General features: G+C 48.5%; 1 protein-coding gene across 1 annotated transcript in view; it reads left to right on the top strand.

Annotated features, from left to right (window-relative positions):
- Positions 1-27,495, top strand: part of MYO16 (myosin XVI) — a 440,032-nt gene that overhangs the window by 393,664 nt on the left and 18,873 nt on the right. The window contains exons 34-35 of the mRNA XM_072976531.1: positions 14,796-14,954; positions 24,955-25,040. Of these exons, the coding sequence (XP_072832632.1) occupies positions 14,796-14,954; positions 24,955-25,040 (245 nt within the window). The remainder of the gene's footprint in view (positions 1-14,795; positions 14,955-24,954; positions 25,041-27,495) is intronic.

Raw genomic sequence — 27,495 nt, forward strand, 5'->3', positions numbered from 1 at the left:
TCGTGGGGCATCTCAGATGCCTGCTCAGGACCAGCCGGAAGGTAAAGGTGTAGCGACCCTCACCTCGTCCCCGGAGCCGTGCTGAGGGCCGCAGGGTGGTCAGCCGTGGTCCTCGGCAGCTGCCGGGAGCGGGGCGGGAGAGCGGACACACCCAGCGTAGCTCTCCTCGTCCATCTCTACGGCAGCTTCTGGTGTTCTAAATTATGTGGTTGCGGAAGCAGAGAGATAACAGTGAACTTAGAAACACGGCTGAATGAGAAATTAGTGTCGGGCCCCGACTCAGAGCCCTGCAGCACATGTTTGCTGGGAGAATCTTCAGCTCTTCAGGTCTCCTGAGCTGGGCACCTCCACTGGGTCCTGCTACCTCGTTATTCTTGGAAACCCAGAAGCAAAACCAAGTGGAGAGTTGTGACAATTAAATATTTAGATCAACTGATCAAAACGTTACCCTCTGAATAGTGTGAGTTGTCTGGGGAAGTTTCCTTAACACATTGGCCGTGCAGCTGCAGCTGGTAGCACGCAGCCGTCCCGGGGACTCGGATCTTGCATAAATAGTTCATCATCTTGAGATGAGCCAAAGGAGGCTGGGGAGCCGGCGCAGCTGGGCTGTTCTCCGAGGCCCCGTCCGTGGGAGGAGACTCCATTGTACCTGGAAATCTGGGGGAAAAAGGCAGTCTTTTCAGAAGCGGATTATTTTTCATAACCAGGAAATATTTTTCATACCGTCAAGCCGTTAAAGCAAGCGGCCATTGTGTACGGTGGGTCTCTCTGCTAGATTCTGAATTAAACTCCCACTGGGGGCTCCGAAGAGAAACCCAGGGCTTTATCCTCTAAGCCACTCGGAGACGCTCCGTAAGCAAGTTAATAAAGACCTTCCTGACCATCTGCATCTCATTCTTGCCACATAATACAATGTCCTGGGGTTTCCTTCCTTTTGTGAAGAAATGCTTGGAAGAGACATGGTGCGTGGAATGTTTTCCTAAAGATGGGCTGGCTTGCTACCCTGTTCTCCCCTTCCATATGAGCACTGGAAGAAAAAACCCTGTTTCTTAATTACCTAAGAGTGTTTAGGTCCTTTATGCCAGTTGAGTCATTTTTTATGATTAATTCTCAGGTTAGCCTAGAAAATTCCACACCATCTGAGAGTGAGCTCTCTTCGGGGTCACGGTACCCAGTGCGCCATCCCAGGAGCCAGCAGTCCCCCTCCTACCCACCCACCCACCGTATGCAAACCTTCTCAGACCCTCTCTTAGCCTGGTTTTCTCTCCTCTCTTCTTTTGATTTCTCCTCAAAATCTGCAGTTTCATACTTAGTGTGCATTTGCAATTACTGGGCCATCGCAATTTCACGTGCAGTGAATACACGTTAATTGTAACAGGACAATAGACAACAATCTGGTTCGTGTTCCTCCCACGTAGATGATGAGGTCCTGAAATAGGCAGGGCCCAGACCAGGCAGGTGCGAGCTGGACGTGCGCTGACATGCGTTTCCAGCGGAACACTCCCTTTGCCAGTTCCCGGGGAGGCCGTGCATCCCCCAGAGTCCTGCAGAGCCTCCAGAAGAGCCACTCCACACCCAAACTCCACTCCGGCTCATGATCAAATATACTCTTCCAAAAAAAAAAATGTCCATCTTAAAGAAGGGAAGGACTGACGGGTACATCAGAGGTCCCACAGGAAAAATTCCCAGGCATGTTTGGATCTGGGTTTTATTACTCTCTTTGATGTGGAAAGACCCAGGAGGTAAGAGATGGAAGACTTGAGCAAAGCAATGGGTGAAAACTGCCCCTCTGCAGGCATTTGCATGTCACTGAAAAGTAAAGTAAAACTCGCAGCCCTTAAATGACTTCCTGAAGTCACGTTTGTTCGTTTGTTCGCTGAAGTTGCCTTTGCTTAATTCCAGTTCTCAGGTGAGGCCACCAGCCGATGCGGCCAGGCTGGTTTTAGACGCAGGATGAGGGGGTAGCATACAGAGCACAAAGGACTAGCCTAACATAGGGTGACCCCCACAATACTTCTCCCCGTTCACTTTATCTTTTTTTCAAGTAAATGACTGATGCTCAGTGGCAGATCTGTAGTGCAAAAAGAGTGATTTTTAAAAATTTTTCATGAGAATTGTATTAACTTTATTTTGTCTCTTGGTATTTAACCACTTCTATGTGTGACTCGGAATGGGGCCCCTCTTGGAGTTTTAACAGATAAATTGCTTTAAGAATAACTCCTTCAGTCCTTTAGAAAGATGTAGTCTGCACTCGCTCCATTTCAGGGACACTGTCGTCTGCTCCCATCTTCACATGCTGTCCTGGTGCCTTCTGGGCATCCCTGTCTCCACCAAGCAGACCTCAGCACAAGCCGAGATGTGGCTGCATCACTTACGTGTCGTACAAGACAGTCAAACTCTGATTGCTGGCATTCATTTCACTGATGGCGTTGCAGCCACGGGGGGAGCCTCCTCTGCTCACTTACTCAGGCTTGAAATCACGTCTGATGGATGGAGGCTGGGATGCTGACATGGGACAGCGGCACTATGCTTCTAGATGATGGGGAGGGATCAAAAAAATGTCTTTTTAATCTGATGATCATTAGAAAACTCAGGGATGTGGTCCAGCTGCCAATCAGAGAGCATTCCCCTTGCTGCAGGGATCGAATCCATCCTAGGAACTCTGTAATGATTTTAGGGAAGACGGTCCATTTTTTAGATAATAAAATCATTCTATGACATGGCCGCCAAGACATACAGTTCTTCTCAGAATTTAAACCATCAGAGGTTCACCTCAGGCAAAGAGATTCAACTCGCTGTAGAATTGTGTGTTGCTGTTTGCTACCTGCCTCAAGTTTTCAAAAGGTTTTGGAAAAGTCATTTAATAAGAAAGGGGAGCTTCATTCATCTGTTCAGAAAATGCACTGAGGGTCTGTTTTGCGCTGGGCATTGTAATAAGTTGTATGGATTTTAAAAGTGAAATACAGGGTCTGCTGGGAAGCCGCTCACAGCAGGGAAACACGGAAAATCCAAGGCACCAGGTAGCGAGGGAGGAAGTGAGTGAGGACACCATTCATGTTTCTCCAAACACTGCCTACCCTTAATGCCTGTGAAACACTGCATTTTTATTCGATTCATGCAACTCTCTTTCGTTTTTAAATGTTTACTGTGACCCACTACACTGATTTCCCAAATATGACTTTGAAACACTGGTCCGGAGGGTAGGATTTAGATGGAGGGGTGACGAGACTGTAGGCGGACCCCTCCCTCCGGCTGAGGCAGCGTGAGCTGCATCAGGACTGTGAGGAGGAGGGTTCAGAGCAGGGCAGATGCCATCAGTAAGTGACGCTTGGGGGAGCGACACCAGGGTGCGTGGAGAGGCGCTTCTATGTTCATTTGCATGTAAACATGTATACTTCACAAATGGTTAATGAGAAACGCTTACTTGCAGGCGTTCGAGGAGGGGACCCCACCTCCTGGCTGGCTCGGGGGGTCTCCTCCTACAGCCCGGGGTGAAAGGCGGGCCCATGGGAGACCCCGGTCAGCCCTTTCCCACGGGGTCCCAGTGGCTCATCCATCCTGAGTAACTGGCATCCGCGCTGTGACAGCTCCCGGGAGACTCAGTCACCTGCACGTACGGATGGAGGCCCAGGGAGTTAGAAACACCAACCAGTCTGCCCAGGGAGGGACCCAGTCGCAGGAGCCGGCGGAGAAGGAGGCACGCGGCTCGAGGAGGCTTCGGACAAGAACTCACGTCTACAGAGACATTTCAATGTGTGACGGAAGGCGCTGCGGGCTGGCAGCCAGCCAGCGTGGGCAGGGGCTGTCCCGGGGGGGCAGGGGCCCGCCACACGTTGTCACCCTGCAGAGACGCCCCTGCCCCAGGCTGAGATGGCTGCTGTCCTGAGCCCCCGCGGTCCCCAGTGTCCTGACCCCCCACCCCGTCCCCTCCCTTAGGTGCTGACACAGGGAGAGGCTCCCAGGGCCCCGTGGGCCTGGGCCTCTGCCCTCTGGGCTGTGCGGTATTTGAGGGCGGACACATTTGTGATTAGTTCTGAGCAAGACTCGACCCCCACCACTGCCTTCTGGTTTTTGCCTTTCGCTGACCTCCCTGGTTGTCCCTGAGCGCGCTGCAGTGCCGTCAGTGAAATGAATGCCGGCAGTCAGAGGCTGCCTCGCGGGACACGTGAGAGATGCAGCCGAATCCCGGCTTGTGCTGAGGCTCACGTGGTGGCGGCGGGACACCCGGAAGCCCCCAGAACAGCATGTTGTGACAGAAACAGAAGGCAGTGCCCCGAAATGGGGCAGATGTAGATTGTATCTTTCTCAAGGGCTGAAGGGGTTATCCTGAAAGCAGTTCGTCTATTAAAAATCCAAAAGGGGCCCCATTCTGAGCTCCACCTAACGGCGGTTAAATACCAAGAGCCAAAACAAAGTCAACACGATTCTCATGAAAATAAGCACATAAATAAATAAATAAACAAATGAACAAGCCGCCTGGTTCTAGAGGAATCTGGGCCGGGCTGTTGGTTTTCCCCGAGGGAGGATGTAGAGGCTGATGGGAGTGTCGCAGGGACACCTACTGGGGTCTTTTTCAGGTTGGGGCTATCCCTAGCTGCCCATCCAGGCAACACCCTGCAAGCGTCCTGACCATCGGGAGCCCCCGATGGAAGGACAGGAGCACCGTGCTCTCCGCCTGTGCTTTCTGGGGAAGGAGGGGAGGAGCCGCCCTCCCGAGCCAGGGCCGCTGTGCAGGTGCTGGGTCCTGGGGCGCTGGGGTGCCCGTGGCCACGGGCACCGGGGGAATGTAACAATAACCGCTGTGCAAACACCGTGGCCCGTGCGATGAGACGTGAGGAACGGCTCTCCGGGCCGGCTTGCTGTGTGGATGCTGCACGTTCAGCTGTTTTGGGGCGGGCAGGCTGCAGGGGAGAGAATGGCGACGGGCTTTCCCTGATGGCGGCCGGGGCAGCAGAGGTGGGCTCCCAAAGATCCGGCTCGTCAAACTGAAAAGGAAACTGGCGCAACAGAATTTTCTGTGCCTTTTTGGGTGAAAAACCTTATTTATACTGACAGGCATTTTTTAGCTTTACTATGGTGCGTTCTTGCCCTGCTCAGCACATATGTTGTTGAAGATATCACTCTATTTCCTGCTTCAGTTGGTGTTTTTAGCACAAACCATCTCTGAAGACTTGGCAGGGGAGGGGGTGGCAGGCGCTGAGGGGAGGGGCAAGGGAGCACTCCCGCCCCACCCGGCTCAACCCCGAGGATGCGTAGTGAGGGGCTTCCTGCGGAAAGGATGCTTCAGACACGAGCTCAGGAGCAGTTCTGAGCCACTCAAAGGTGCTGACTCCATAGAGGGTTTTAGGAAGTAGAGAGGAAAGCTGGGGTGGGGGTGGGGTCTAGCCTGCTAAGAAACAGGACCGGCGATGACATTTTCTCAACCTGCCCAGCCTTTCCAGTCCCACCCTGTTGTGTTTTGCCATTTCTTGGCTAATCAGTTCCTACAGAATTATGACCACATTGTGGGACTCGGCCGTGTCCCAGGAGTGGTGGTGAGGGAACCTCGTGTCGGCCCGTTTCCTCGGGACTGGTGACACTGAAGCCCTCTCTTGATGCATTTCTGGGGCTGTTCGCAGAGGGACGATAAAGTCTGGTTCGCCCGGTTTCGGGTCAGACTTGCAATGTTCATTGATTGACTGATTAATTAGTGGAGGTGCTGGGGCTGGAACCCAGGACCTCCCGCACGCTAGGCATGCGCTCTGTCGCTGAGCTGTATCCTCCTCCCCCCACCACGCTGTTCCAGACCCAAGCCCCTCCTAGCACGCGTCTCCCTTGGGTAACGTGCCCTCCGCGGGCAGCTTACATCTCGATGCGCGACCCCACGCGTGACTCCGCTCTTCTTGTTTGAGTGTAGGACCAGCCTCCGGGTCGATGAGAATCTTATGCTTGACATCTGTCTTTTCTCTGAGGCAGTGTGCCAAATGTTTGGTCCTGCTCTTCTGTATAAGAAAAAAGTCAAACTTCCTTCTCAGAAGCCTGTGACAGCACCGTACAAGGGGCTGGGGAGTGGCCCTAGGTCCTTGTGTGTGTTTCTTCCTCACGGGCAATGATAAAAGATTCCGGAGAAATCAGAGATTTGACATGCGTTGTTCTTGTAACACAGGGTGAGTTTGGTTTAACACAAACTAGGTGCCGATTTGGGTCGGAGAGGTCCTAGCCACCTGTCTGTGTGTGTCTGTCGGCAGAGTCTAGCTGCAGCTTCTAAATTTTAAAAACAAGGGTGTGAGAAGCGGCAGGACCATGCCCGGCTCCTCTCGCAGCCTTTGTACTTTTCCTTAATGCCAGAGAGGGAAACACAAGCACGCCCCTCCCCGCAGTAGCTTTTCTGCAGAGGAATTTTCCTATAGACTTGCAGGATGAATTACAGCCAGCACACGTAATGAGTTTAAAATGTATTTTCACATTTTTTATGCCTTGCATCACACTCTCACTCAGCATTAAATCAGTCAAACAGCTATAGTTTGTTTTTCTCCTGTGTTACTGAAACCTGGATCCTAATCTCGTATGTTTCCAAAATACACTCTCAAACCATCTCAGGTTAAGGTAACTGAGACTGAAATGATGTCTTTAAGCATTCTTCTTAAAGAAACCCTCCAGGGCCCGTTCCTTCCTCATTCCTCTTGACCTTTCTGTGGCATTTGGTGCCATCAGCCTCCCTCTGCTACAAGAAGCCCTTCCTTCTGCTGATCGCTGACCCCCATCCCTGCCCAGGTGCTCTCCCCCAAGCCCGCACCTGCCCTTTTGCACCCACAACCCCCTGTGCTCTGCCTTCTGGCTCCTTACTCGGAGGAATGTTGCTTTTCCTGGAAGCAATCCTCCCTACCGAAGGATTTTTAGATTTTTTTTTCAGTCCTAGTAACGCTCTTGTTCAAATAATCGCCACTCGGTTTGCCCTGTGGGTAGGTGGCTGTCACTTCAAAGACCACATCCAGGGCTCCACCCTCGTCCTGATCACCAGGCCCCTGCCTAGTCCTGACTCATTCCCATCCCTCGGCCCGAAGGGACCACAGCTCGGTGAACCCCCAACTTCCCTTCCTCCTGCCACTGCCTGAGTCTAAATTCTCACTGCTTTTCCATTTCTAACCTCTCCTCGAAGCTCGTCAGCGGTACGCTTTTGGGGCTGGATGAATAGCCCTTTACAAATCCAGCCTCCCTCCCACTACACCCTCGCCCAGAATCCTCGCCGGAACCCACTCGGTGATGCTGCCGAGCTCCCGGCGGCTCATCCCCTACTTCCCAGGGCAGGGAGAGGGCAGAGCCCGTGAGGTCCTGACTCTGCTGCTCAAGGTTTCTGCTTCCTGCTTCCTTCTCCCTCCTCCTCTCCACATTCTGTCCATGCCTCCAAACCCAGGGTTTTCTCCCACTGCCCACACAGTGGGGCTCCCCCAGCCGCCGCAGCCCGTCTCGCCTGTTGACCCCTGGGCATTTGCATGACTGTCCTTTCAGCCTCTGGTCCGCTGTTGCCTCCACGTTTGCCCTGAAGGGGCCGAGGAGGTGACCACTTTTGAGCTGGGTCACCTTTTCTGTCGAGTCACCACTCAGATGCTTGAGAAGGGGTACCTGTTAGGATGCACCCTGGGTGTCACTCCCACACGTGTTAGCAATTTATGTGTCAAAGGCTTTAACACAAAAACCCAGCAAGCATTAATTCAGCCGAGTAAGATGGAACTCCTGCAGTGGCTGGTCCAGGTTGCTCATTCCTGCACCCCCGAGGTGGTTGTCCAGCCATCTGTGCTTCCGTGCATCCCTGTCCTTTACGTGTCTTGTCGCCCCTCTCAGATGGGAGCATCTGAGGAGCCAGTTCTTTGAGGCGTATCTTTCTAAAAGCTCTCGGCTGCATCTTCGTATGCAATTTGAATTGTGTCAGACTTAACAGACACGTGTCCAAGCCCTGGAGAAATCTCCCAGTTTGGAGGAGGAACGTGGTTGGCTTCTGGGTCGCCATCAGCTCCCCAGAGTGGCCACCAACTCAGGGCCATCTCAGTGCTTCCCAGGGAGGGAGGCCACTGTGCCGCTGTCTTCTGGACGTCGACTGGGAGTGAGTTCGCCTCTGAGTCGCTCACTGCAGCGCGTGTTTCTCTAACCCCCAGACTTACTCAAGGGGTCTTCCCCGTCCCGAGAAAGACGCTTCTCTCCCCCGCTGAAGAATCTGTGCTTTCCTTCCCCAAGAGACCTACCTCTTCTTAGCCTCCGTCTCGCCTCTGCTTTCCCTCAACAAAACCCTGTCTTCTTTCCTCTCCTCAACGCAGCCCCCGTCATGAGCATATTCATTCCTCTCACGTCCAGGGAAGCGGCCACTGCGGTCCTGCGGGCAGCGTGGAGTCGGCCCTTTCCCGCCAGGACATTGCCCCAGGACCCGTGTCAAGCAGCAACACGCCTCAAAAGACTGAACAGAAACAGACCCGCAGACACAGCCAGCACTGTGATAGTTACTGGGGAAAGGGGGTGGGAGGGGATAAATTTGGGAGCTCAAGACTTGCAAATGTTAGCCACTAGTTATAAAAATAGATTTTAAAAAAGGTTTCTTTTGTACAGCACAGGGAACTATGCTCAGTATCTTGTAATAACCTTTAATGAAAAAAATATGAAAACGAATATATGTATGTATGTGCAAGCCTGGGACACTTGCTGTGCCCCAGAGTAAACCCAGAGCGCAGGATCTGAGCTGACGCATCACCGCCCAGCGCTCTGTGCCCGGGACAGGTTCTGCGTTCTCTATTTTCAAGAAGTTGAAATTTGTCCCATTGGCAGAAGGAGGGACTTTTTTAAGGGAAAGAATAAAGAGGACAAAAATTTAGGGAGCAAAGTGGACATTAACTTAAAATGAGGAAATACAGCCAAGGACTCATTGTGCTGTGCCTTGAACAGGACCTGCACGTACCAGATGCTCCACAAATGTCTGTTGAAAGGAAAAGAGAATAAATGACAAATCTATCGCTGCAGCCGCGTTGCTGTAGAAAGTTGGTCAGAGAAAGCAGACAGGTCCGGAGATGTTCACGTGGGCGTTTGACTGATTGTCACTGGCCCTTGCAAGTGGGGTGGTCTGGAGCCCCCACTGTAGACTTGTGGTCACCCTGCCTCTGACTGTCTCTAGGCACCGAGATCCCAGAGTCAACGCTGACCAAACTGCCTCTAGTGTCCTGACGTTAGACATTGCAAAACCATGGGGAGTGAGATTCTTTGCGGAGTGACCGTGTGGACCTTGTGTGTTGGTAGGACGGTCCTGAAAGAATCATCGGTGGTCATGGTGGGAACATCGTGGAAATACCCAGCGTGCCGCCGTCCGTCAGGGACAGATGTCCAGTACCTGCAGGCGGCACTCTTAGGTCGACGGCAGACAGCTCTAGCCCTTTGCTTCTGTTTCTGGAAGACATTGCATTACTGTGGCCTGTGTTCCCCACCCTGGCGTCCCATACCTGCGAGTGGCTCATTTATTTTGTACCTGGAAGTTTCTACCCCTCAGGTGCCCTCACCTGGTTCCCGCGTCCCCCCGCCACCCTCCCCTCTGGCAACCACCTGTCCATTCTCTAAATCTATGACTCTGTTTCTGTTTGGCTATGTGTGGTCACTTGTGTTGTTTTTTTAAATTCCACACATAAGTGAAATCATACAGTATTTGTCTTTCTCTGCCTGACTCATTTCACTTAACATAATAAATACCTTCTAGGTCCATCCCTGCTGCCCCAGATGACAAGGCTTCATTCTTTGCACAGCTGAGTAATATTCCACTGTGTGTGTATGTGTGTGTGTGTGTGTGTGTGTATATATATATATGTATATATATACACACACACACACACACACACACACTGCATCTTCTTCATCCAGTCACCCGTCCGCGAGCACTTGGGTTGCTTTTATATTTTGCCTGTTGCATCCGCTGCAAGTTAACGCCCTTAGGTAGAAAGCAAACAGCTCTGCCCTTCGAATAAGTAAAATGCGTACTCACACACTGTGACGTTTTCCGTACCTTCTAATTTTAAATAGGGATTAGAACTCAAAGGTGTGTTACTAACAGTGGAAATCCTTTTATTCGTTTCCAATAATCTTATGTGAGTGGGGACAAATGAGTACTGTGATGTATGACTTCTGTATCATAATTCACATGATCTGTTTGGTTCATAAACTTGTCCACTCTTCTGCAGTTACAGAAAGTGTGCTTTCTCTTATGAAATGATTTTTTATGCAAGGCTGTTGTATTAATTTGTTTGTTATTCATTATTCTCTTTTTCCATCAAATGTTTGTTGAGCTCCTACTGTGTGCAGGCACCCTTGAAGGCACCAGTATCACATCTGAGCTCGTGCTGACATGTTTCTAGAGGGAGGAGAGGGGAAATAAACAAACAACGGAAATGGGATGTGCCATTGGTGAGGACTTTGTGCAAAACTAGAGCAGGTTGTGGGAACAGAAATTGACGGGGGGGGGGAGAAAGGCGCTGTCGTCTCAAAAGGGCTGGAGGGCCTTTCTGCTCAGGGTGATTGGAGCAGAGCCCCTCGCTCTCTGCCTGGAGGGTGAGGGGCTGAGCGAAGGGAGGCCGAGAAGCCAGTGGGGCTGGTGGGGCTGGCGGGGCAGGTGGCAAGAGGGTTGTTGGAAATGAGGTTCAGGACCAGCAGGGAGCGCGTTCATGGGGGGATCTCTCAGCCTCAGGAAGCTTTTGCATCTGAACCTGAACAAAATAAGAAACTAGTGCAGGGACATGAGTGGCAAATGGCATGATCTGACTTAGCTTAGAACAGGGTTTGTCAACCTTGGCCCCACGGACACCCCGGGTGGGACGAGTCCTCGTGGGGGCCCGTCCTGTGCATCGTAAGGGGTTTGCAGAATCCTGACCTCTACCCACTGGATGCTGGTAGCACCCACCTCCCCCAGGGTGACAACCAAAAATGTCGCCAGACGTTGTCCAGTGTCCCCAGGGGCTTGAGGGGGGCAGTAGCATTTCCTGTTGAAAACCACAGTTTTCAAAAGATCTAACTACCCCGTGTGACACTTCAGTTATCCAGAAGCCAGCCCTGGACCACTGAATTCTTCTTTTTTTTTTTTTCCTGTATTCACATGTAGAGATTTGCTAGAGTTCTCTCACTCGATTAATACTCAGCTTAAATGTGCCTTGCTTACCTGCTTGTGCTCAGTAATCACATCCTAACGTGAAGGCCAAGACTTCGTCTTTGAGCCAGATCCCTGAGTGACTCATCTTTCCCGTACCTGTGAGAACAGCCCCAGACGGGTCCCCGGGAGCCCCGGTTCACAGGCTGGAAGAAAATACCGCAGCTACTGCAGTCAGCTCGTGTCACGATGTGCCCGACGGGAGGGCTGCCTCGGAACTACACAAACCGCTGATTTCACAAGATGCAGAGATGCAAAAAGGCTCACTGTGAGGGGTTTACAGCACTCACTCCCCCACTTGTTTGCTTAGATTCGGTGAGAATCTCAAATATGTTCTTTTGGTGTGCCTTTTCTTCACCCTCACAACCCTGCTGACCCTGCCTGGAAACGTGAACAACTACGATGACTTCATTTGCTCTGTGTTATCCGGTTTTTAATTTCCCGTGAAGTATCCGTCTCACAGCTGCACTGCTGTAGCTGAGACTTCTTTGGACTGAATGCCAGAGTCCTCTCGGTTTGTTCCTGGTATGTCTCCTCCTGTGCTTAAGCAGAGGAGCGGGTGTGCCTGTAAGTAGAGGAACCGTTCCTGCACTCAGCCGGCACTGCAGCAAAATCAAGGCAGTTGAGAGTTTCTGCCTTTGACCCTCATTGTGGCTGAACTGAGAAATTAACAAGCGGGGGCACAGACTGTCTTGCACTGGATTCGGCCTGGAGTAAAAGGGTGTCTACGAGCCGAGCCTGACACAGAATGAAGTAATCAAGAACCCTCGGGTAATACTCGTGGACAAGGATAACCCCAAAGTGGAGAGGTCGATGTCCCGCTCTGTGTCAGTGGCTAGAGTACCATTTTCAACCTGGGGCTCCCAGTTCGTTACCACCAGGGCACTGGTGATGAATGAAAGGAGCAGAAAAGAAGCTGCCCTGTCCTGGAGTCAGCAGGTGGGAGAAGGAGGGAGGGCTTTTGAGGAGGGGCCGTGCCGAGGCGGGAGTGTGGGCGGAGCCCTGCAGGCCTCGGTCTAAGCCCGGCTGCAACTCCGACTGATTGTGAAATGTCTGCAGGTAGGTTTACCACCCCAGGCCTCAGTGACCTCATCTCGAAAATAGGCCAGAGAATGGCAGCTGCTCAGAACTGTACTGAAGGTGAGCGTCAAGCCCCAGGTGTGGCAGGGGACTGGCAATGCTGTGAGAACAACGGGGAGGAGCCTCATCAGGTTGACCGTTCGTTCTCACATCTTAGGTTCGGAAGGGCTCACTGCCTAATTCCCACCAGAGCATTCCTTGGATGGACAGACGTGTGCTTTTAAGATAAAAACATAAGGAAAGTTTTAGTGGATCACAGAAGCATCACAGCCTAACTCGTGATCAATTTTTAAAACATTTCTTGGCTACAGTTTAACCTGCTGATTGGAAATATGAAAAAAATTAAACTTTAAGAGTAAAAATGGAGGTTTTGCATATAGTTTAATTTTTACCTTTTTGGAGGAGGTAATTAGGTTTATTTATTCGTTTGTTTTTGGAGGCAGCAGTGGGGATTAAACCCAGGACCGCGTGCGTGCTAAGCCTGCGCTCTGCCACTTGAGCTGTTCCTTCCTCCTTGACTGTAATTTAAATACATCCATTGTTTATGAGATAGAAATCAGTTATGAAGGAAGCTTGCGTCATGTGTTCGTACCAGGAGCCCCCAGAGCGCCTCTGAGTTCTGAGTCCTGTACTGACAGGTGTAAGAGGGCGTCCCTGTTCCCCAGGCGCTGCTCCCTGCTTCCCTCCCCCCAGAACCGACCATCGCGCTGGAAGGAAACCTCAGCTGCTGCCTGCGGGGGCCTCCGGGGATCCGCCTGCGGCCTTCTCACCCGCCCCTGCGCCCCGCGCCTCTGGAAAGCGTGCTTCTGCCCGGTTCCCTGGGAAAGGGGAGCTCTTCCCTGCTCTGGGGGCGGGGAGGCTGTCTGTCCGCACAGCTGCTGCTTCCGCTGCCCCTCTGAGCCTAGACAAGACCCCAGGGAGGTTTCCCTGGGCCGCCTGGGCAGCTCCCCCGCACTGGGAGACCACCACTGCCCGCCACCTGCTCCTTAGTCCCCTTGTCCGCTTGTCCGTCGTCACTCACGTCCTGGGAGGGGCGTCCCAAGCTCCCTGTCCCTGCAGCCCCCCGAGGGTGTCTGGCCCAGAGCCAGCACTCAGCGAACACCTGAATTGAAGAGTGAAAAAAAATAGCTCAAAGAGAAGTAAAAGCAGGTGAACGTCTGGGTCTCGACACAGCTTTAAAGCCGAAGCTGCGTCCCTCATTTTCAGACGGTCAGAAGGAGAGAGGCTGAGCAGAGCTGGCCCGGCTGAGCAGGTGCTGTTTCAGCCCCGCCGGCGGGTCCCGCGGGCGCGTCGCGAGGGCCCCTGTTCGCCGCGGGCGGGGCCGTGGCTTTTCCACCGGGTTTTAAGTGCGAGGCGTCAGGAGCTCCGGCGTCTCCCGGCTGGTGCACGTGGGAACCCTTCTGCCGGGCGTCAGCGCCCTGCTGGCGTTTTGCCAGCCCCCGTCCCCCTCCCCAGCCCCCCCACCATTGCCAGCCCCCCCACCCCAGCCCCAGCCCCAGCCCCCCTGCAGGTCTGGGCGCCCGCGCTCTCGTCTAACACCGCCGCCGCCCCGCGGGGGGCTGCGCTGGTCGGGTCCCCTGGGCGCGGAGCGAGGGCAGGTCCCCAGCCCCGAGACCTGAGTCCCCGTGCAGCACCTAGGGACAGGCTCGCGGCCTGAGCGCTGTGCGGGCGCAGGTCTCAAGGGCCGGGGTGGGGGGCATCCAGGAAGGAGAGTCGGGCTCTGAAGGGCTGGCCGGCCGCCGCCTTCCCCCTGCTTCCCGCCCTCGGGACCACGGGAGGGAAACCGTTCTGCCCCGTGAAAGTAGAATCCAGAATATTCTGCTTATTATCCTTTTTGAATAATATGTTAACCTAAAACTTGAGAAAACCTAAGCCAGAGCCGGGCAGATCTACTGTGCACCCGCCACCAGGGGCAGGAGCTGCACCGTGTCCCTGGCGTTGAACAAAAATCCCCCAGTCGGGTGGACCTCCTTTTTTTGGCTCTTCAGCCTGGTTTGACAGCGGCTTCTGTGTCCCTGTGCCTCGGAGAACTCAACGTGGGATGTGCACCAGACGCTTAGCGAGTGCTGTCACTGCGCAGCAGCCAGAAGTGGGGCTTTGAAGTTTAGTGCTCCTGAGCAGACAGTAACAAATTTTGTAATAATGTTGAAAATACATTTATCTTTTCAAAACCATAAGGTGGCTTCAGATTGACTTAATTTAAACACTCAGAAAGCTTCTGAAACATGAATATAGCGCTATGCTTCTTGGAGGAAATAGCCTTCTCAAGGTAGACGGTTCTCTAATGACCAGTTCTTAGACCGAGGACATCAAGAATTCTGTATAGATATGCTTGAAAATAACAGATCAGGAAATTCATCATTGTCATCTCACATATCCCATTACATTTAACAGCGTTGTGGCGAAATTTGGTGAATGTTCTGTAGGCCATACACTTGATTAAGGATGATTATTTATTTACTGTTTCAAATGCAACTAATGTTGTATGACTTCCTTCTAGTCTTTGAATTAACTTATTCAGTACATTTTATCAGAGAAGAATAGTGTTTTTTTCTGCCTTGTATTTCAGGTTTTGAAACTAACATGAACCTCACGAGCCGAGATGATCTTGGTACACCAGACGTTGCATCAGAGACCCAAGATGGAAACGCGAATAACCACGGAATCCAGTTATCTAATTCACTCTCCAGTGCCAGCACCGCTGAAAATGGGAATCCTATCTCAAATGGTAAGCACTCCTTCAAACTCAGAAGTGAGTAGGTACAAGCGTTAAGCTGTGCCAACGGCCTAGGAAGACTGAGCTTTTTGACGTAAGAATGAAGCAGCCGTAAACACTGGGGATTGGTGTAGAACATGAGATATCACCATGAGGTATATTGTCAACTTCTTATTTTTAACTTAAAGAATTAAAATTGCGTTCGTTACTAGCTGACTTTTCAGAGATTTTTCTGGAGTATTTGGTCTGTGGAAACCAGTAGAGAATGAGTCTTGTACTGAGCAGGAGGAGGAAATGGATGTTCTAATGGTATTTTTAAGGAAAAATTATCTTTTTCTTTTCCTACCTAAAATGTGTGAAGAAAAGTAATATTGAAGGAATGGTAAATGCCAGACTGGCTCTAAGTATTTAATGTGAGTGCACCAGTGAACTTGTGTAGAAATTGGCTTCTTGACCACGTGTGTCCAAAACCTGTCAATAGTGGCTTAAATAAAAAGCTATTTCTCCCACACTGAAGAAACCCAGGGCTTCTAGTATTGTCTGAATGCAAAATTCAGACCAACCTTATCTTTTATTTTATTTCATTTAAAAAAATTTTCCCCCATTTTATTGAAATATAATTGACATATAACATTGGGTAGTGTAAGGGCTACAACATGATGATTTGATACATGTGTATTTGGCAAACGATCACCAAGATAAGGTTAGTTAACACATCCATCATCTCACACAGCTACCCTGTGTGTGTGTGTGTGTGTGTGTGTGTGTGTCTGTGTGTGTGGTGAGGACATTTAAGTTCTACTCTCTTAGCCCCTTCCAAGTATACAATATGGTGTTCATTTTTTTTTCTGGCATGCCAGGAGATTTTGTTTTTCAGTGTTATTTTTGTGATTTTAAAAATGACACATACTTATCGTAGAACATTTAGCACATCTTAAAAGCTGTCAGACCTCACATCCCACCACCCAGAGCTAAGAGCTGTTACAGCAGCAACTTTATTGTGTGCTTTCTCTCTATTCCACGTGCATGTTTCTGTTTCTATATTGAATATTTGATGTCTTATATGATGTCATAATATTTTGTCTCTCAATATTTTGTCACACATATTTAACTTTACCATCAAATCTTGTTTTAATTGAAGTACAGTTGATTTACAAGTGTGTTAGTTTCGGGTGTACAGCACAGTGACTCAGTTATACACGTTCTTTTCCATGATAGGTTATTAGAAGGTATTGAATATAGTTCCCTTTGCTGTACAGTAGGTCCTTGTTGTTTACCTATTTTATGTACAGTAGTGTGTATCTGCTAACCCTGAACTCCCAGTCTCTCCCTCCGCCCTCCCCTTTCCCCTGCTAACCATAGGTTTGTTCTCTAACAGTCTGTTCTTGAAGCCACTGGGGGTGGGTGTGGAGGGCAGTGAAGGCCAAGCCAAAAGGCCTATGTTCTGGCTTTTCTCCGAAGGCACTGGGCATCTCACTCAGTCCACAGGAGGCAGCTGCGAAGCTGGGCTGTGCCTCCTAGGATTGTGGGACAGGCTGAGTCTAGCACCTGCCAGAGTCAGAGGGCGAGGCCAGAAGAGCAACCAGGAACCACAGCTCAGCTGGGAACCACCTCATTCTCTGGGGCCGGGCTGAGGGTCCCCCGGACTGACAGAATCCGCAGGTACAGGGGAGAAGAGCGCGTACATCCATCCCAAAGGGCAGAAACAGCATCCCAGGCTTCAGAATGTTCTTGCAAACTGCTCTTCAAATACAGAGTTCAACCCATAATCAAAAAGAACCAGGCGCGTGAGGACACCAGATAAGATGAAAAGCGACAAGCAGAAATAGCGGTCCATGGCAGAGGATCCAAGGGGGCTCAAAGAGTTGGCGTTCAAAAGCACGCGCTTTAAAATAAGTCTGTTTACTACGCCCAGGGAGATGAAAGGGTGAGACTCTCAGCAGAAATGGGAACCCATAAAACGTGTCAAATGGAAATTCTGAAATTGAAAAATACAGTCGTAAAGTTAAGGATAATAGGAGATGAGTCTAAAGTTAATTAGACACAGCTATTAAAAAAAATTCCAGGGAAGTGGGAGATAAATCAGAAAATATCCCGAATGAAACACAAAGAAGCAAAAGAGAGGAATGGAAATGCCAGAAAATGGCTTGGAGGCCTGACGGGCGTGGTGAGGAGGCTCCTGGGGATCCGGGGAGAGAAGGGAGGACCCGGCGACGAGAGACGGGACCTGCTGAGGGACATGAGAGAATTTTCCAGCCTGGATGAGAGCATGGAGAAGCAGGTCTGGGTTGGCGGTTTTCCTGCAAAGCTCGATGTGCACTTTCCAGACGACCCAGCAGCCGCTTCCGGGTGTTTACCGAAGAGAAATCAAAGCGATGCCACAGGCACCTGCGGGCAAGTGTGTCTCCCGTCTTTGTCGCCATCACTTAGAACTGGAAACAAACGAAGCCCCTCCAGCTGGTGGCTGCACCTTATTGCTCTGTAGGAACTGCCCCTTGCCCCGAACTCAGAGGCTGCTGTCTTGTGGTTTCTGTGGGTCAAGGAGAGTCTGGGTGGGTGCGGCTGAATGAGTGACTTTTGGTTCCCTGGTGAGGAAGCAGTCAGCCGTCAGCCAAAATGATGTCATCTTGAGGCTGGTTGGAGAGCTGGCCCAGTTTCAAGATCACTCACACGGGCTTCTGCACACCGGGGGCCTCGCAGCAGGGCAGCTGGCTTCCCCCGGAGCGAGGAGTCCATGGACGGTGCCCGAGACGAAGCCACGCTCCCGCACAGCCTGCTTTCGGGGGACGCGGGGACACCAGCACTCCTGCCACATCCTGCTTGTCAGATTCGGATCCCGCGTCCCAGCGTCTCGTGGGAGGGGGTGACATGAGGTGTGAGTGCCTCCAGGTGGGTCCATCGGGGGCCAGTTCACAGGCTGACCGGGGCAGGGTTCAACTTTGCAAGAAAACATGATGAACCGCTATTACACAGGACAAAACGGGCGACCCGCAAGCGCAGTGCACCAAGTGAAAAAAGCTAGAATCCAAAGACTGTAAGTGCGATTCTGTGTAGATGCCATTTTGGAAAAGGCAATACCGAGGAACAGCGACAGCCGAGTGGCGGCCAGAGGCTGTGTGTAGTAGCAGGGGCTGGGCCCGGTGACGGACATCGCAGGCTGGGCGGCTGATAAAGGGTGGTGATTTACGAGTCACAGTTCTGGAGGCTGGGGTCCAAGGTCAGGTGCCGGCCCGGAGGGAAGCGCTCTTCCAGGCCGCAGGTCGCCAGCTTCTTGCTTGTCCTCGTGGGGAAGGAGCCAGCTAGCTCTCTGGGGTCCCTTTTATAAGGGTGCTAATCTCATTTGTAGGTGCTCTGCTCACATGACAGAACCCCCTCCCAAGGTCCCCCTTCCTGAAACCGTCAGCCTGAGGGTTAGGGCGTCAGCACATGAATGTGAGGGGGACACAGACTGCTGCAGAGGGGCGTGTGGCGCTGTCGACAAACAAGGGTGCATGTGTTCCTATAAATTTATAGACAGGTACGTATAATAAAGGTGCATCTTTCTGTCTGTAAATGTGACTTTTGTTTAAAAAAGAAAAAAAGCCTGAGCAGAATAAATAAAGAGAAAACTAGGCACATTGCACTGAAGCACTGGGTAACTAAGCGTGAATCTTAAACGCAACCAGAGGTTAAAAAAAAAAAAGACAAATTACCTTTAAAGAAGCAGTTGAAGTCTAAAGACAATGGAATCACACATTTAGCATGCTCAACTAAGAACTACCAACCTAGAATTTTATAGACAATAAAAAACTTTCGAAGGAATGAATAGGAGTTAAGGAAATTTTTAGGGGAAAAACCCTGAAAGAATTAAACATGGGCAGACCTAGAATGCTCAGAGGTAAAAGAAGGAAAAATCAACAATAAAAATGTAAGTGAAGGCAGGAGGGGGTCAAAACAATATTTAATATTATACATTGATAAATCAAGTTAGCAGGTTATAATTTCAAAGGCAACCACTGAAAGAATAGTAATGGGGTATATAATTTCCAAATTAGCAGAGTAAAATAGAATCATAAGAAGTCAATCAACGCAGAAGAGAGCAAAAGGGGTAAACTGGGAATATCTGGAAGTAAGACAAATAGAAAGCTCTCAGATGGCAAGCCTAAAAGCACATTTGAAAATAATTAAGTTGAATTCCGTTAAATTTAGAAGCTTCTTAGTGTACGTTCACATAAAAGATTAATTGATGAATACAATATTTTAAAGTCTGAAACTTCTGAAAAACATGAGGATGCTGAAAGTTTAAAAGCGAATCGGTAGAAAAGGGGAAGATATTAAAAACACAAATATTGAAAACAACAGTTCTCATCCGTGGGGAGGTTGTAAATTGCGTCTGTAAGAAATGGATAGATTCAGGAGAGGGGAGAACCTAAGTTACTGAGACATAAGACAAGCAACACAGCCGGAGGGTAAACCTTTAAGCAATCTTGGAAACATTAACAAAACTGAGAATTCTCTTTCAAGGTGACAGAGAAATGAAGTGGACACAACGCCGACTCGGAGTGACAAGGGGGACCCGCCAGAAATCGGGCAGAAATTAGAAATGACCGTTCATTGTATTTTGAACAGTTTCACGCCAGAATAAATTTGTTCGTTGAGATGAAGCCGTTTCTCAAAACACAAAAATTGGCAAGTTACCAAAATGGAGAAAAGCCGGAGTACGGCTAGCCGGTAGTGTAAACGTTCAGTCGTTGAATTTGTACATGGAACCCTTCCTACAAGGGAAGCTCGAGGCCCAGATGGCTTTTCTGGTAAGTTCTGTCAAAATTCTAAGGATGAAATAATTCCGCTGTTACACAAACTCTCGTGGAGAAAAGAAATGAAGAGGAAGGGGAAAATAAATACATAAACAGAGCACTCTCCCAGCTGCCATCAACAGCCACTTAGTGACGGCAGGACCGGCACCGTGGGACGCCGGGGAAGGGACGATCAACTGCTGTCCACGTGAGGGACAGAAATGCAGCCTGACCCCTACCTTGGGCCACACGCAAAACGTTCCTCACAGGTTGTAGGTCTAAATGTCCAATGTAAAATAAAATGTGTAGAAGAAAATACAGAATAATAATTTTTCACCCTCAGCGATGGGAGAAGAAAGGACTTCTTAGACAAGCTAACAGGACACAAGGGTGCCAACCACAAGGGGAAAATGTGTACGCAGCAGGAGAACTTGTTTTTAACGCATTTAACCGATAAAGGGTCATGTTCAGGCTTTACTTAAAATAAAAGCAGACAAAAACCATTGGATAGAGAATTAGAAAGGAGAAGTGAATACACACACAAATATTTTTAATAAACTCCAACGTCATTGATAATTAGATGCAAATTAGAGCTGCCACGTGACCCTGTGACACACTCTATGAAATTACAGTGGGGTCTATGGAGGGGTTTCCACAACACTTAGGGCAGTGGTTTTACCCAGAGGAGAAAGAGCCAACAGAGATTGGGAGAAAGGCTGTTGGGAGCTCCTGGGTGGCTGACAGTGTTCCATCTCTTGGCCTGAAGGGTCATTGCAATTCCTCAAGAAAAGAAAAAAATGGGAGAGAAAGAGGGAGGCAGATTTCCGAATGGAGGTCAGAGGTCCAGGGCCCAGGACCTCCGTGAGCGTCAGAGATTCCGGCTTCGTCATCCCGTCTCTGGCTTCCCTCCAGGTCCAAGGAAGAATGGGGAGGTAGTTTTTCATCTGAACACATGCTCACCCAAAGACGTTCATTGCTGACCTACGCAGCAGGAGGGGGCAAATGGATCCAGGATGAGAACTAGCCAGGCAACGTTCATCACAGGGCTGGCTGTACTCGGGAGGGGTCTGGAGGTGGATAGCAGATTAGATCAGGGTTTGTTCAGGCTCAGCGTTCAGGTCCTCAGGGTGATGTGGGAATGTTCTGGTGGCACCAGAAAAAAAAAAAGATTATTTTCATCACACACAGAGAAAAATCCGAACATGTTTACGAATGCTGCCCCATCATACTGAGCAGGGATTGCACGTAATGATTAGGAGCATTAGGCTCATAAGACAGAGGCTTTTCGGTGCAACGGAAGGAAATGACACTGGGAAGACGGAGCATTTTTATGCCAGCAGGAGAGATTTCTGGACAAAGGAACTGCAGTGACCAGGAATTTATTGCCCCGGAAACAGACAAGCCCGTGCGGGCGCCCGGGTCCTGCAGTGTCCACTTCCCTGAGTTCCCTCCTGTCTGACCTGAGCGGCCTCTCAAATAATATGCAATTGTTCATGGGCTGCTTTAATTCTGCGCAGGTTATAAAAGCTATACATGTTTTGTGTGGCCATTTGGAAAATACAGGGAAGAATAAAGAATGAGTAAAAGCTACCATTCATTCTATTAGCTAGAAATACTCTAAGCATGTCTGATATTCTGCCATGTGAAAAATCCTGTTTTTTAATACAAATATATGTGTGCATTTATGTAATATGTCTGGTTTTGTTTTTACAAGGTTTGAGTTATACTGCACATGCGGTTTTAACTGTCTGGTTTCCCCTCTTAGGAATCTCACGTAGCGTATATCTATGTCAACAAACTCAGATTGCCTTGTCTACCGCTAGCCATGAATTGTGTGCGATTCCTCACGTCTCATCAGACAGGACTGCCAAGGTTTAAAGCAACCAAGCCCTTTTGTGGCATATTAGAATTATCCCCCAATTTTCCACCCTTAAAATCACACTGAGTGTTCACGATCGATTACTCCGACTTGATTCAAACAGGCATCTTGTAAAACTTTCCATGTTCATGTGTAATGTTCAGATTTACGAGTGTGTGTATTGAGATGGAAATGTTTCTTTTAACACCATTGCTTTCTGAAATCGCTGATGATAACCTTTTGCAAAAAAAAAAAAAAAGGTAAGGACAACAAAAACATTGGATACCCGTATACTGAAATTAAAAATTCCTAAAATAACGAAAATGGAATTTGAGCGATAGCAATAGTCAGTGAGAGTATGATGGAAGAGCATGTCACAGGGGTTGTGTGTATCTAGTAAGAAGATCTCAGTTTTGGAGTTTTTAAGACTAGCCACTGAACAAAGAGGGAATTTAGAATATATTGGATGGCCAAAACTGAATACACATATTTAAGAAAGATGACCATATGCACATTCCCTTCTACTACATTTTCTCCAGCTCACCTTGAGCGATGCTTTTCCTACCATAAGGAGAGGAAACAATAGAAACACCCCTTCACGAACATATTTAGTTTGTCTGAGTCTTGAGTCAAAGCCAAAAGCTATGACTTGGGAAATATCCTAGAAAACTTAATACAGAAAATTCCTAGTCTTACTCTAAAAATCAAAACAAACCCCCCAAATCTGTGGAACAAACAAACACACAAAAATCTCTCTAGACCAAATGGAAATTTTTATAGAATACGTTGCCCAAAATTTATCATATAATATTACATATTTAGGAATACCAGGCTTCTAAACTTCAGTATGTAACAGATAGTGTACGTTCAAACCCTAGAACAGAGGGTTATATGTTATCCCAGAAATGCTTATAGAGACCAGATTTTAAAATAAAGCTAGCTCTGTGTCATTGTTCATTGACGATCACTTGAAATTCTCAAGAATTATACACACCAGAGGAAAATTATTTCAGTTGGGATTTCAGTCTTTCAAAGGAGCCTGGCGTGTTTCTGTTGGTCTCCTTGTGTGACCACCATGAATTCCTGGGTTCCTGAAGACTCCCATGAGTATTAAAATATCCGGCAGGATGCTGGGATACTGAGGCAGACATTTCCTGATTGCAACAAAGTTACGTATTTCATAGGAACCGCTAAGTCCTGTGCAGGGGCAGAATCAGAAAATTTCTCCTTCTTCCCACGATAAAAATTGAGCAAATATTATACATGTAGAGCTCATGATATATACATGAGCATTATAATTCAAATCAGTTGGCAGTGCTGATTCATAATTCACAGTATATAGTCAATGTGCGTTCCAAATAAAGGCACAAGATGGAAATAAAGGTTTAAAATAACTTGAAGTTTTAATTGAATCAGAAGTAGTGGTATTTGCAAGGAAATGATTTCCCTTGAATTCCAGTATCTGCATGCTACCTCTGTTCCCAGAAATAATTATCTGTTTGTTCATTTGCTGAAATATAGTTATGTCTGGGTAATTATAGCTATCACTTACTTTAATTGCCATCCTTTTACTGATGTGAACACAGACTTGGATCTTTTTTTGTATACTTAATTATTCCCTGGACTTGTGGTTATTTATCATTAGATTAGAGAACAGTTTTTAGTGCTGGAACGTTGTAGTTTTATCATACAAAATATTGTGAATATAAAGATGTTTATTTTGCGGGGAAATAAAGATATAACAAATTCCATCTAGGCCATTTTATATTCAGTGTGATTTTCTTTCTTGCGGCTCGATGGCTATACATTTTATTGCTGGGCATCAGGAAAAATGGCAATTAAAGAATGCAGTCATCACGTTTGGTTTTACATTTACCGCTCTGGGAAGACCGGCTCTTTTTATGTGCGCTGTATTTATCCTCGAGGTCTTGTAAGGAAAGTTGTGATGCTGAAGGGCTCTCCACCGGGAGGGACTGGGTGAGCCTGTCTGCAGGCCCAGCAGCTCTGCATTCTTTGCGCAGACGCCGGACTCCAGGACATGCTGGACCTGGTGCCATAGCGGCACTGAACCACACAGGTTCTGAGAGCATCTGAGAATGGCTTTTTCCAGCCAAGCTCCTGATGGGTCTAGACCGCTAGCGAAGGAGTCTTTGGTTGGCATCCACGAAATCTATTCAGATACGGGTTTTACAATATCACTTTGTTTCTGGGAATTGTAGATCCTTTGGAACAGGTACTGCTGTCTGATTCAAAGCCTAACCAGCAGGCGAAGCAAGCCTTCACTTGACAAGCTGGGATATTGTGCAATTATCTATTTTGAGCAGCAGAAGGTAGACTTGTAAAGAAAGCAGCAACTCCTCAGGCGTTCAGAAAACCCTGCCCCACACCTCCTTTGAGTTAAAAATATTTCCAAGTCACATTACATGGTTTCTGGTTTGGACTTCATTTCATTAAATGTCCTCCACCGTAGCTGAGAAGTCGGGTTGAAAATGGCTGGACTGAATCGCTGGCTCGGCCAGTTCCTGGCAATGTTGGCTGCTTCCTGTTTGCCTGGGTTCAGACCCAAGCGTTGATGCTTATTGCTAACTCTAGGACCCCGAGAAAAAGACTTAAACCCTCCAGTGCTCACTTTATCATCATAAAAATGGGGATAATCAAAGGAACTGCCTCGTGGGATTGTGACGAGGACCTAGTACGGTGATGCCAGCTCAGATCAGTGCTCAGTAAACACCACCTATACACAGACGTCACGACAGCTTAGATGTTTCAGAGCTAGCAGATCCCTGAGGATTTGTCCAATACAAACCAAAATCACAGCATGCGTGTGAATGGGCAGCTACCCTGACCTTTCCCTCACAGGTCTCTGCCCGGCCTCCTCCCTCCCGCCGTGTGTGAGGGGAGCGCACGAAGCCAGCAGTCAGTAGACTGCATCCGACACGTGCCTGGATCACGCCTTACCTGACTTCCGTTCTTCTCCGCCTCAGATGAGCCACACGCTGCAATCCCCCGAGCCCGTTTACCCCCGGTGTCCATCTGCTCCTCTTCCCACGTCGGGGCTCCCTCAGTCTGTTCTCAGGCTCTACAGGACTTTCCCTCCTCCCTTCCATGACCTCTTTGCTCCCTTTTGTGCTGTTATGACCTATTTCTTCACTCTCATTTCATTTCTTTTGCCAATGCAATCCCCCTTTTCTCAGGTGGAGTAACACCAGGCAGCTCTTGGTGTTCCTGAGCCGCCTGGGAAATGTACTCTTCAGTGAGTGTTCACTGACCTTCATTTCCAGGGAAATGTAGCAGTTTTAGTCTGTTCAGTAGGCGCCCAGCTGCCTTTATTGGGGGAAGGTCTCACAATCTGACTGCTGCTTTGTGTTGACCTCAACAGGTTTACCTGAAGAGGATGGATTGTCCAGGTTGTCCGGGGGTGGAACCTCATCCTTCCAGAGACACAGAGAGAGTCACACCACTCAGGTAATGAGCCCTCGGTGTGCCCCTTTGCGGTGATAACTGAAGGTAAATCACAAGAAGAGATTCACGAAGGCATGACCCAGAGAGTTCGTTCCTCACGGAGTAGGGAACAGGTGTTTTCAGCTCTGCCATGAATTTCTTCAACTCTGCATCCTTTTTCCCTCTGTCTCAGCTGACACCTATCTATTTTCCGCTGGTTTCAAAAAAAATTAGAAAAAGGTCCAAACTAAACGAAAATTAAGTGATTTAAGTGAAGTTGATAAATGTGATCTTTGCTGGGGCATTTTAAAGGCACTGTCAGACGAAGGGGGATTACAGCCACCGAGGGGTGTTAGTGTTACTGCGCTGACCTCAGCTCGAACAGAAAGACTTAAAGTGACGGCAACATGGAAACAAAATGCTCGAAGCACCGAGGCTTTCTGGCAGGCCGTTGTGTCTCAGTTACTACCTCCCCACTCCGTGTCATCCAAATTCACTTTAAAAATATCATGTGATCAGAACACTGCAAAATCAAACTGAGATTACAGTTCACAAAACTGTGTTTTGATGTGTTTCAGTGCTGTTACCTGTATGCTTAATGTGTTTAGCTTCAAAACGCTTGCCAAAATAAAGAAGATAATCATTTAAAAAAAAAAAAACTAGTGTTAGTAGAGAGAAAAACGATTTGTATCCGATAATTTAGTATTCTTTTTATGTTGAATTAAAAAATACTGTTTTCAATAATTATCTTCAAAAAGATATGACTGTGCACTCAAGGTGGTGCACAACACAACCAAAGCCTTTACCATCAGTATGTTCAAAGAGTATCGCTTTAGCAACAAGATTATTGTGCATGAAGTTACAGGGCAACTTTTGTTATGTCGAATATCTACATTAAGATCATTTAAAAACTCAGTTAAGTATCCTGATGTTTCCATGAAACCAACAATACAGCTAAGGGTCTGCTTTCATCTGAATATTTGACACTAAGTAGGCACAGTTAGCCCTGAGATTTTTCTAAATAACACTGAGGAGGTAGTGAGAAAATCAATAATTTTAATCTTAAAAATAAATCTTACACTAGGCAATCTGCTGAAATCACTTGCACTGATAAACAGACATCGAAACAGGAAAAAAATGCTGATTGCTTGCAGTAAGAGATTGTCCTAGTCTCCCCTCTGTTCCTTAGAGATGCATTCACTCTACCTCGGAAGCATTATGGATGCTTTATCCACGGTCATTCACTGGGGGGGACCTGCTTGGAAAGAAAGATGGGGCGTCTGACGTCCTTCCCAGGGCTCCCACTCCTCTGTGATTCATAGAGAAAAGGGTTAATTTTGAAAGAAGGTGCAAAGAACAGGTATCTCTGGAACTTTCCCTCTGATCTTTCATGGATTTAGCTAAAAAGCAGAGCAAGATGGGAAGGTCACCAGGAATAATTCCACGTTCCCAGCTTTCAGTGGGGGCTCGTTTTCAAAGGCAAACAATCCCCAGTTATCTCACAGTGTTTTTTGTTTTGGTTTGTTTTTGAGGAAGTGGAAAACCAGGCTCATTTTCTTCCATGCAAAATTGTGGGCAGTTTCACGGCAGGACACACGCCTCCGCACTGAGGAACTGGAAGAGTTCTGTGAAACTAGGCGTTGACCAGCCACACGTCTCAGCGTAAATGCCTCTCTTGTGGCATTTATAGAGGAAATATGGATACATACAGGCACACTGCATTCTGGGTTTTCTAGTGATGCACTTAAACAGGAATTCTATAAAATCAGTCCTGGGCTGATTGCGCATGTAGCAGTAGAATTAAACGTTGGCTAAAAATTGAATTCCTCTTTGAGGATGTCCAGATTTTAATTAGCAGTGATTTTAATGAAGTCCCTTTATGGAAGATAAAATGTATGGGCATTATTGTAGACAGGGAAAACAAGAAATGGATTTAGTCATTTGCCAAAGATCACAGGGAAAATGCAGAGTCCGAGGTTTGAATGGATGTCAAGTTTGCAGGCCCTGTTTCCGAGAATGAACTTCTCGTAACTCATTAAAAGTGATGGAGGCGTCATCCCACGTTTACATAAAATTTAAAGAGCTTTTGGTCAGTACGGAAATCGTAAGAGGCCAGAGTGGATATTTATGATTTGTGCTTTTGGCTGCCAGCCACGCAAGTTTCTCACCTACCACAGTAAAAATATAAAGGGGAGACTCCCCGCTCCTCCCTTCCTTTGAGAGCAAGGCGGGCGTATGTGAGGTGAGCTGCATCGATGAACCACGGGTTATGGACTGAGAGACACGCAGTGGGAGGGGTGAGAATCGGTGTCACCGCAGGGGTGTCGTCCAGCCACGGTGGCTCCGTGCAGTGGCCGCAGGTGGTAGCCAGCCCGTGTCTGAGACCGCTGGTCCCTGCATTCACCTCGGGTCCAGGCCACATTCTAAACCTTCCCTTCTTAGCCTCACTTCCTAGTTGTGCTCTCCAGTAAAGCTTCCA

This window comes from Vicugna pacos, chromosome 14 (genome assembly GCF_048564905.1).
Source record: "Vicugna pacos chromosome 14, VicPac4, whole genome shotgun sequence".
NCBI lineage: Eukaryota > Metazoa > Chordata > Mammalia > Artiodactyla > Camelidae > Vicugna > Vicugna pacos.